General features: G+C 36.0%; 1 protein-coding gene across 1 annotated transcript; it reads left to right on the forward strand.

Moving 5' to 3' along the window:
• The first annotated feature begins 3755 nt into the window (after positions 1–3755).
• LOC146134601 (sushi, von Willebrand factor type A, EGF and pentraxin domain-containing protein 1-like) lies at positions 3756–10458 on the forward strand. The gene is made up of 6 exons (XM_083397853.1): positions 3756–3831; positions 4394–4588; positions 4734–4847; positions 7362–7623; positions 9102–9194; positions 9921–10458. The coding sequence occupies exons 1-4, from the start codon at positions 3756–3758 to the stop codon at positions 7490–7492; spliced, it is 516 nt and encodes a 171-aa protein (XP_083253979.1). The 3' UTR covers positions 7493–7623; positions 9102–9194; positions 9921–10458.
• Positions 10459–12209: the final 1751 nt, after the last annotated feature.

The following is a 12209-nucleotide window of genomic DNA, read 5'->3' on the forward strand; positions in this document are numbered from 1 at the left end:
TACAGTTATTTCACCTCTTGTCCTTGGCAAGACGCGTTCCTTGAAAGCAGTTTGTAGCCCCAGGCACTAAATACGTCGTGTCGAAATAATGATTGGGAAGTCAACGGAGCAACAATCATTGAGTTTTCAAGTATAGCTTTGCAGCGCTACCTGCCGGATAAACAATAAAAAAATGCTGACGACTAGAGGTGATAGTGTTCACAAATTTTAACGTCGCTTGTTTCACCTCGTGTCCGTGACCAGACGTGTTGCTACATACCAGTTAGTAGCCTCAAGCAACAAATACGACGTGTCGAAATAATAATTGGGAAGTCAACGGGACAAAAAACATCGCCTTTACAATTATAGCTCTGCAGCTACCTGTCGGGTAAATAATAAAAAAATACTGACGAATAGTGACGATGACGTTTTGCTTAAAAGCAGTTTGTAGCCCCAGGCAACAAAAACGGCGTGTTGGGATAATAGATTTGGAAATAAACGGGGAAGTGCTTGCCGTTACAAGTATAGCTCTGTAGCGCTAACTGACGGAACACTGCTGTTTTTTACTGCTTTTCTACACAACTTTTGACTGCCTTCAACTCATTAGTTAGCAGTAATGGTGTTTTTTACAACGGGATTTTATTTTTATTAAATTTTGAGATTTTTTACCAAACGCTGGCAAACTTTGAATTTAGACAAGGGCAACTTTATCAGTAATGGTGTTCAATTTGTTTACTGAAAGCAATTGAAAATTAAAACCTTTTTTTAGTCGTTTAATTTAAAGTTACACTTTCGTAAGGTTTTTGCATATTTTAGAAATATCCTGAAAATGTGGCAACACATTTCCTATTTTTATCAAATTTTTTTGTTTAGATTTATTGTTTTATTTTCTGTGAAATTGTCAAGATGACGCCGATATCTGTTTTCCTGGGACTGATCACCGCAATTCCAGGAACCAACCAGATCGGTACAGATCCAAAAAGTCTGTGTTTTAGTGTTAAATTATGTCTTCATGAGTGATCAAAACTAAAAACGTTTTGAAAAAGAGGGAAAGAGTTTGCGAAAAGCGCGTTTTTAGATTTCATATGGGGCTTGGCTTATTTAGGTCTTATTTATACTGGTTTGAGTCTTATTCCAACGAAGTCTAAGATCGTATTAGGTTTGTTTATTAGGTTCTTGGTCTTATAATTGGATTGTTTCTTTAAGTCTTATTGTGTGTTTCTAAATGAAACGCTTGTTAGATATAACTTCAAGTTTTGATTTTACGGCTAAATGGTGCGGCTCATTCGTTTTAGTTAGTCGTGCCGTTTTTGCAAATGCTTGTGGCGCAATTTCTTCTCGCGAGAGAAATCCCTGATTTTTGATGCGTATTATACGTCAGAAACTAACTATCACACTGTTGTGTTTTGCATAATAATCGCTAATGAATGACGCCAATAATTCACAATAAAATGACTGTAATACTGCGTATATATTTGGATGATATTGCGATCAGGGAGCGGCTGACTTTGACCTAACGGTCTTTCGCTGCTCCCCGGGAATCTACTTCCCAAACAATAAACATATCTATTTATGCCGAATTTAAAATTTAATAGTTAAGTGTTCTATTTCTAATAGTTGAGTTTTCTGTTTTAACTTAAATAAATATATAGTGTATCCCTTCACCAGCGTCAAATGGAAATTCTAGCCAAATTATCTCCTTACATGGTTCATGGCACGTTGCTATAAACTGAAGCCTGATTATGGCTTTTTATAGCAATATTTTATCCATCTGTAAAGTTTTAGTGCAATTTAGAGCTTAACAGCCCAATTTTTTTGTAATGTTAACCTACTTTAGGGCTTTTGCTGTTAAAATTAAGTAATGCTCCCGATAGCATTGCAGATATTTTACTAGCGTTTGTTGTTTTCATCAATCACTACAAAAAAAGTCATTCCCAATTAAAAATATCACGGGTTTTCGTTAGTTAAAATATGTATGACACGCTTAGACAAGTGTTGTGTGCTATAGTCGATTATTTATTCGTACCATTTCAAAAACATCACACAACATTGCACTTTGTCAAATTGGATGCGTGTCAAATTATGGCAATATTTTCTAACCGTCGTCTGTACCATGCGGCTTCAAACTTTTATACCACGCCACTCGATTAGATTCTGCTTCCACATAGGCAAGCATTTAGTTAAACCATTCCAGACACATTTAGTGGCAAACAGTCTAGGAACAAACATCGCCATTTTTGTGTTATAATGTATAGCAGTGTGGTTTCTTAACCTGTCGAACCCCTATGTTATTTTGCAAGCATTCGTCGAACCCCAAATTTTCGCTCAGTATTCGTTTTTTCCTCCTAGCAGCTGAAACTGGGCATATTCAAATTATTTAACTTGCATTTATATAGGTTAAATTGGCCAAACTTTCAATTTATAACGTTACATGACATATATAAACTGTTGCTACCAGGCATGGTAATATAAATCAAAAAACAGCTCCTCTGGTAAGTGTAATTGTTAACCAACGTTTCGGCAACCTATACAAGCCGCCTTCGTCAGTTACATGACATCTTGGCACATAAAAGAGATTCAAATTTAGCTTGAAATAACAGAATTTATGTTTCAGAGGCCGCTTTCGCCGAACCCTTGAAAAAGCTGCGTCAAACCCCAGGGGTTCGAGCAAAACCTGGTTAAGAACCACTGATGTGTAGGCTACATGTTCTACAATCACCTCGAAATGGAACCAGACAAAATGCAGGTAGACTTCGTACATTACCGTGGTTCTTGTTGGTGTATTTATTTTTAACTATACTTAGAATTAAACTGGTAAATATTTCTATAACCTATGTGTAGTAAAGAATGCAGGTTTTATGCAATTGTCAAATCTCATTGTGGGCCGCATAAAAAAACTTGCATTAGTAGTGGGTCGCGAACTGAAAGAGGTTGGGAAGCACTGCCTTAGAGGGAAAAAAAGTACAAGTTAATCATTTTATTGCACGAAGTTGATCCGAACTGTAGTTAAAAAAACAAATCACAACAAATCCTTTAATAGCCGCATAAACATATACAAGTCCACTGTTGTTTTTAAGTAATTTCATGTAGTTGTTAATAAACGAAGGCATAAAAATGATTTTTTTTTATCTTTTTTTATTTGAAAATAAGGGTTTCAAAACTGTGTTTACCACACGGCACAAATCGTATGACGTCACGTTGATTTCTGCCAGAGTTTTCGCTGGCGGGTCGATGTTGCCACGACAAGAGACGAAATACCCGCGCCAGCTCAACTTAACCACATAAACTTGGCTTCGTGTCGAAGTAATAAATTGGCGTGAATCGGGAAGTGTGACGTCACAAGTGCGCGGTCTTCCGTTTTCGTTCTCAGACGCGCGACGCAAGGAAATGACAAGATGCACGTTTCCTGTTTTGCAGCATTACTGAATAACTTTCACTCGCCTGCAACCTGCCATTAGTTCTCGATGATGACCTTCATTCACAACGAGACGTAACGCATTTTAACCGATATTTTAAAAATACTTTTGACTTTTAGATCAGGCAATCAGTAAAAGCGTTAAATTTGTTTGAGGGAAGAAATTAAATGATCAAATACAATTTTTAAGGCAACATTTTACATCAAGACAGCGTTTTTTTATTAGGACGTTAATTTTGACACTTTTGTAAAGTTAAGGTATCGCCTCATATTATAACAGTTTTGGAAATGCGACTTCATGCATGCGTTTAACAATAAAAATCTTGTTTAGGTTTTTATCTTTTTCTGTTAATTGGTCGAGATGACGCCGATATCTGTTTCTGTTCTTTTCCTTGGACTTATGATTGCAATTCCAGGCACTCTTTCATCTTCCGCTGGTATGTACAATAGCGTTGGTTTATTTAAGTCTTCGTGTAATAAAACCTTGAACATTTGTGTCATAAATGTTTTAGTTTAAACACAAGTACAAGGTGTTTCACATACGTTTGATTTTATCGCTTCTGTGTATTCTTATATGGCTAAAGAAATTGCGTTAGTTTTTGTTTTATGAGTAAGTAAAAATCATAACATTTGTGTCATAACTAGGGCGATTATTTTTTACCTTAAAAAAGGAAAAATTTTGACCTTCACATTAATTAATTTAAATAGCATATTGTTGTTTGAAGTACTGCATTAGTTGTCGTCGTCAACCACACGTGTTTGATGTTTTACTGGCTACTGGTCGAATACAAATCAGTTATCTCTAGCACAGCTAGCAATTCACGTCAGACACAATTAACAGATCTTAAAAGATATATATATATATATATATTTCGCCAACAAAGCCATCGTCAATATATCTTAATTCGAATGAATGTTCATTTTAAAAGCTTCGGCTCAACTTCTTTGATTAGGTTCATTGGTGTGTGATTATGCGATATAAATAGTTTATCTTGATAGCTTTTTATTGCGACTTTGCCCCGACTGTGAGCAACGGAGGTTCGGTCACCCCCACTCTTCCCGCCCCTCCTGGTTACCATGCCAACACCGTGGTGACGTCATCTTGTGCCAAGGGATTTGAGTCAACTTCTGGCTCCAAAACGGCGGAATGCAGTGCGGCAAACACCTGGACACCAGCATCATTGGAATGCTCAGGTACAACTTTAATTGACTAATATTAAGTTTTTGAAATCAAGTTAGCTTTAATTTTAAAATTACCAGACTTTACACGCGAAGATGTTTTTTATCTTAGTAAGTTTTTTACACCTAGGCTATAAGCGTTTACCCTATGTTTGTTCAGATATTAACGAGTGTGGACCGGCTGGTTCGTGTCAAAATGCACTTTGCTACAACACGAAAGGATCATACACCTGTACTTGCAATTCTGGTTATAGCGCTAATGGCATTTGCACTGGTAAGAGTTCTGTGTAACTAAACCAAAGCATTAGTTTCGTTTAGCTTGTTCCAAGTTGTACAAACCGTCAAACCTCACACAATGTAAAAAGTAGGTGTTTAGATTCCAGGCAAACTATATCGCAATTTAAAAAACGAATGTTTTGAGAAAAACGATGAGCTATGAATACCAAAAATCGATCAAAAGGAGTTGATTGTTTTTTTTTGTTGTTTAAAATGGCTTATATGGGTTTACTGTTTCGCCATGTTGGAAATTGATAAAGAAATGAAAGTATATTTAATACAAACATCCTTTAAACCTTGTATTTTTGCGGTTAAATGCTGCTTTTTTTACTACCGGCAGAAACACCTCATGTCCAGTTGTACACGTTTGTGTTTCAAATTGTTGAGGCACTTAAATCGTGCTCAGACGAGAACAATGCTTTGAGCTAGGAGCAAAATTGATGTTCTTTGGCCTGTTTTTCATTTCCAATATTCGCCTAATTAAGCATATCACCCCAGGGTTTTTAATTTTAGGTGAACTATAAAAGTTTTATGTAACAAATTTGCAAAGTGAAAATCACAAAATATGATTAAAACGCCAGAAAATTCGTTGTCTATTACCATGATTGTTTTTTTGTTAAGTTTTGTTCACACCTTATACGGAAATATGCATTTTGAATAGCCCTAATGAGAAACTGATATGACCATTGTATCATAACTGATATACATAACAATGTTTTATGAAACATGTTAAAATTGTTCATTCTACCAGCTTAAGTTATGTGTTATGAATGAAATAACTTCTTCGTGTCCTTTTTATAGGATATAAAATAATGCAAAAATCTATGAAAGCAACACACGAGTTTAAGTGATCTATTTTAATAACTAATCGACAACCTTTAACAGAAAAATTAGAACCAGAAAAAATTGATTTAAAAATAAAACATTTATCTTTTGTTTATCATTTATCTGTTGGTCCAACCTTGTAAAAAAAGCATTAACCCTTGAGTAAACTATTCACCAGTTCAGGAAACACTGGTCTGGCTTACATTTTTTTCTGTAATTGAAAAACAACTATTTATGACAGGGGTTCTTAAACTGGGGTCCATGGACCCCTTGGGGGTCCGTGAACTAGTTTTAGGGGGTCCACGAAACCCAATTGAAATATTAGTATATTTAAGAACTAATATATTTATCAAAAAAATAAATAAAAACGGCTTTGCACTGATGCATACGCCTCCATTTCACTTTCACATTCACATTTTTTGACCGAAATCAGCAGATTTATAAAGTCTATTTCTAATGTGACGTAAATTTATGACGTCATTTTTTTAAATTTTTGCCTACCGGGGTCCACGGGGTCCACGGTAAAAAAAGTTTAAGAACCCCTGATTTATGAAGAGAAATATTGTTAAATCAAAAGAAATTGGCGAATTATGGGTTTAACCGAGAATACAAAAAATAGTTTCGACTTACTCAAAACTCTGCCCAGTCAGGTATCTTGAGAAATTGAATCCTGAATAAACATACAAGTGCGCATTTTTATTGTATTAACTAACTGACAACGACGAAAAACTGAACATTGATCTTGTTTTGCCAACGACTAATACCTTGACGTATTTTCTTAACGTTGAACAATAAAATCAAATAAGCTATTGTTGCCAGGCATAATATATAACGGAGTGTTGCTCTTCCAGCAGAATATATAATAGATCGACGTTTCGACGTGCTATACAGAACGTCTTCATCAGGATACTGACGTTACATGTAAAACAGATTCCTTATAAGGTATATATTCTGCTGGAAGAGCAACACTCCGTTATAAATAAAATCAAAGTTAAAAAAAACGAGTAAGCAGTGATCGGCAAGCAGAAACCTGACTCAAATGGTTTTGGATTTGATGAAAATACAGCCTTTTATTGGATTGTAAATCATAGGTCCACATAAAAATTGGCATATTTTCTTTTTGTATTCACCTTAACCCAGGGTATATCAAACTTTTCTAAATTGGAGAAGCTTGTAAATTGTAATGATGTATTATTGTTGGCGTCGCCTTAGATTTTTAAAAGCAAAACAATTCTGAGGAACACTAAACACGGGTCTGTTCATATTCTTCAATAGAAAAATAGTGGCCCAAATAACTGATAAAAGATTCATTCTTTTATTTGCACACGTTGCGGCAAGTGTCTATGCGTCTGTATCTTGTGGAAATTTATGATGAGCGCCATCCTATTTCGGGCCTGCTGAATTTAAAATGTTTACCTCAACAAGATGCAGTTTTAATAGAGTTTAACGGGGATTTAGACAAAGTGCGATAGAATCACGGGTTTCATAAAGTCCAACATTAGGTTGTTTTCCCAACACAATATGTTGACCTCTCACTGCAACATCGCGCGTTATCGCAAGTCAAACAAAGGTGTGACTTAAACAGCCAATCACAAAGCACAACGAACCATGTTTGAGAGCTGATTAAAATGTCACAGTAAACATATATTTAATAGTGCCATTAATACCTTCAAGTATTTGTCTTAAGTTTGTTACGCGGGAGTCAAGGATGGAAGGGTAAAAGACGCACAGATGACAGCTTCAAGATCTTTTAATGGGTACACTCCAAGCAAAGGCAGACTTGACGGTCCTGGTTCCTGGATATCACAATGTGCGTAACCTTCCACATTTAAATTTCTACATTTACTCAGCGCCATTTGAACTATTTGAGATTTTTAGATGGACAAGTCGGAGATTGGCTTCAAGTGGATTTTATTTGGAACAAAAAAATATATGGAGTTATAACCCAGGTATTGCATGGCGTTTAATTAATCGATGTACAACGGGAGAGGGAGTCGAGGAAAAGCGCTGTCATAAATCCGGCAACCTTTTTTCACTTGCGACACACTCACTTTTAAAACATTCGACGGCACACATTCCTGCAGCGTTCGGTGTGTAGGCTTGGTTTTGGCGGTGTAAGCCTTGAAGGGGTTGTCGATGTTATTGACAGAATAAATTTCATTATGCCCAAACGAATGACACGCAACTCGGACACATCCGCTTTTGCCTGCTAAATCCCTGAAACGGAAAATACCATTAATAGTATAACGACATTGACAAATAGGAATTGCTCCTTGGTGGAATGTAGTAACACCGTAGCGCAAAAATAATAGCACCGTACTATATTCAAAGTTATATATCATATCGTGACTTGATAGTTTAAACATGAAAATCATTCACACATATTTCACCATCTTGGTTTAGTTTTTCGCCTGAATTTAACGATTGCCCACTATGCACACTAGATATTTTGCGAACTCTATCTAATTTTGCGCGGTAACATACTTCGAGAAGTTCTTAAACATAAAATCTTAAGTTTTATGTCCACGCGGGTAATTGCGCTTCTAAAAAAGTTTTGCGCTGTTACGTTAAGAGTTTTACGATATGTCACGCGCCCGTGAAGAAGCGGACGCACTCTGCCCTTTAGTTAGGCGACATTGACGTTGCTCTGTGTCTGCCTCTTTAAGATCACATGCCAGTAACCGACCGGCTTGCTATCGCCAGTACTGAAGATTATTGCGAACAAAAATGTTGAAAATCTGTGTTAATAGACAAATACTTGTTCTGTTTTTATTAGTGCTTTGTCGAAATTACAACCCTTGTCCAAAAATGAAAAGGTTACCAAGCCCTGTTGTAAAGGATCCGACCCGCCAATGTCTTTATCCGGCCCGCCACCTCAAACTACGCAGGCAGCTATAAGTCATAATTTTTGTCTATTTTAACTGAGTAAATGGGAAAACTTTTCGCGCTGCGCACGAATTTCGTTTCTAGTATGTTGACATTTTTAGCGAATCTTTTTAGCCTGAATGCGCCGTTAACCAGGAACTATCAATTCATTATTTTAGTTCAAAGTAAACCTTAAGCTTGTTTGCGGCAAATTCCTCTAGAATTGAATAAGATAACAAAGTTACAGCATTGTAAAACCTGATATAATAGCAATACGAAAAGTACACAAGATAGGTATTTGTTGGCCTACCGGTAACCAACTTCTAGCGGACCGGTGGTTGCCGACCACTTGTATAGATAATGTAGAATAGTAGGATCTGTTTGCATAACCACTAGTGGGTCAAGCATGGCTTATATCATTGTATAGGTATTGGTTCAAGGCGGTTCATTCTCCTAATACGCTTGCGTTATTTCATGTTTTTGTAAATGCATTGCACTGATCATGGAATGGGGACAAATAAACTTAAGTGTTCTTAGGTCTTACTGTGTGTTCCTATTCTAGGGAGCATTCGGAAATTGGGTGACCAAGTTTGTGATGGAGTACAGCACCAATTGGACATATTTCAAACATATTTATGAAGGCTCCAGAGTAAAGGTTGCTATTTATTTATATTTTCTATATATTCTCTTTGGTTTTATTAATTCAACATTTCTTTACCTAACTCTAATGTTTTTTTACAGTCACGTTGGTGCATCGCTATGATTAATTTGCATTATTTAACTAATTACTTTCCATATAATAATTATTTATTTTGCACAAAATTGTGGCAATGACATTAAGGGTTCAAAAAAAAGTTAAGTTATGGCCAGGGTCGGGTCCAGGAAGGGTGGCACGTGGCCAACTGTATTTTTGACAATTCAACCTATGAAAATGCAAACACTTTTTTGTCTTTCAACATTTTGATAAATTTGGATTAGCCCTAAAGCTTCATCACATCACCGAAAATTAAAGTTTTCAAAATTAAACTAAAAATAGCGTTTTTTTCGCTTCGCGTGAATCGATAACATCCTTATAGTTTTGAACTTTTGGTCTCATGAGTTCTGCTGGCCTCCGCTTGTTTGTATCCTCAAGGTAATTCTCTTTTCAACAACAGATCAACCAACAGACAAATCACCCAAATATATCGAATCCTAGATGGCTTGGTCTGACACCCAATTTTCTTTCTGGCTTAAATTATTTTTTTTAACCCATGGAGTCATGTGCCGTTTGCTTGCGCCAGTCTATCCTCCAGGTTATTCTATTCAGGACAACAGGACTGCCAACATATAAAGCATTCAGTATACATTAGATCTATAATTTAATTTCAAATAAAAATTACAGGTATTCAACGGCAACATTGATTGGAATACTCACAAGATCAACCGATTTCCTCATCCAATTACAGCCCGTTTCTTTCGACTGGTCGTGGTTGCTATGTATAGTAGTTACCCTTTTCTTAGATTGGAATATCTCACATGCTAAATAGTATTCCAGAGAAAAGTCCCGTTGGAAAAGAATACGTCAAGATGCTCAGCATTTTTTTTTTCTGTTTCTAAGTTTGGAAAATATATCTGTTGTTTTTCTGCTTGTTTAGGGTAAACCATCATAACTATTGTTTATATTTAGAAGATATTTTACAGTTTTCATATTTTTAGTCAAGTGGTTTTAGACCATGTCACTGCAACATTTAATTTTTCTTTAGATAATTTTTGCTTTTGCTTTAAAAACTTGAAATTTTTAGGGATGACGTCGCAAAGTTACGTAAACTAAAGTGACGTCAAAGCAATTAAATTTAACCCCCTCTGCGCCCTGGATGGGCCCCTGTCATTAACTACATTTTCTGATTAAACTTCAATTTCCAATTAGATAATTAAAAGGGTTTTCAACTCACCGGCCCTTATATAAAACTTTTTTTTATCATTAGGCCTACTTGGTGATAATCAACTAACCGTATTTGTCGATCAATGATGCAAGCAGGCCAGGCTAGAAAACAACTAGACTGCAGTGAGGTTCGAACTCACGACCTCCGGTCATACAGGGACCATCGCTCTACCAACTGAGCTATGCAGGCTCAGAGAGGAGCAGGTTTACAAACATACACATTAGGCTGGTTTGCGATGGCTTTTGGTGTACTGATGATGCGTAAGATATAATCGTTGGTCAAAAGCTGCTTCACAAGGAATTTATCACGGTTGTTGGACACATATATACGTTGCAGACACCAATACAATACTATTATCTGGAATATTGCCTACTCCATAGGCCATATCTACGAAATGCATTGTATAGGCCCCAAAACTACTTTTTAGCAGAGTAAAGGGATTTTGACTTTTTTGTTTTATTTAAAACTAACATGAACATTGAACTTAATTGAAAAACAATTAATTTTTAAATTAGGTTAGAAAATTAACCGATAATTTTTATAACGCTTGTTACATTGGCCACAAGTAGCTATTCAAAAGCATACAACAACAAAAAATATGCAGCGCTTAGCGCAATTCACATATTGATAGGATAGGATAATATTTTATTTGGAACGTCAAAAAAAAACAAAAACAAAAAAACTTTCACACAACTTGTACACTCCCCTCAACCTAATCTACAGCATCCACAACACATTTTTACAGTTTTGTTTTGTTGAGAGTTCACATTCGTGTGGAGTAGCTTATATGGTGGAATATGTTCCAACCATGTATTGTGACTAGATGAGTTATATGACACCTTAATGAGTGAAGTGCTGATTAGCCACCTTACTTTAGTTGCGTAAATAGTCTGTAGAGTTGGAGCCGGACTCGGGACTCGACGAAATCGCACATTTTGGTCGGAGCCGGACCCAAGAGTTGGAGTCAAACTGTGGTTTAATTTTTTGTCCGGAGTCGGTCTTGGTTTATCTTTGACCGACTCCGCAGCCCTTGTGTAAATAAACAAAAGTGTAAAAAACGTATAGATTGCATATAGCATTGCTATAGTTATCAAATAACACAATTACAAAAAACATAAAAGGCTGAAATTGAACGATAAGTAATCAGCGGAACGATTGGCAAATTGCGCATTAAAAGTTTTGTACCTAAATTGGTTCAAAGCAGCCTACACGTATACATATATATATATACATATATATATATATATATAGCAATGAATTGGAAGCACCTAATTTTAGTGCCTTTATAATCCCGACATATTACCATTTGAAATATTGGAACTTATTTAAAAGTTAACAGTTGTTTTTAGTTCTTGGGCTAATACTAATAGCAACTGATGTTTACTGTTTTGCAGAAGGCTAGAGCCACAAATTTGAGGTTTACAGCTCATTAGGGGATAGCTAGAATTACTAAAATAGCAGATTTAAACCATATAGTTTAAGCATATCGTAAAATTGGGGAATATGCTATAAAAATATCAACTTTTCTCGTTGTTTGGTCAAGAAAGATCTGTTGTTAAAGCTATTGGCCAACTCGTATGAGGTATTGCGTCTGTAAATAAGGATAGTACTAGAAAATCGGGACGTTTATGTTACAGATGCGAGGAAAAGTGTTTAAAAAAATGTACGTTTATTAATATTGGTGGTTTAGTAAAGGGCCGGATAGGGTCACTTTCGAATAATTAGCTGTTTTCTTTCGTGGGTGATTT

Source organism: Ascidiella aspersa, chromosome 9 (genome assembly GCF_963924565.1).
Source record: "Ascidiella aspersa chromosome 9, kaAscAspe10.2, whole genome shotgun sequence".
Lineage (NCBI taxonomy): Eukaryota > Metazoa > Chordata > Ascidiacea > Phlebobranchia > Ascidiidae > Ascidiella > Ascidiella aspersa.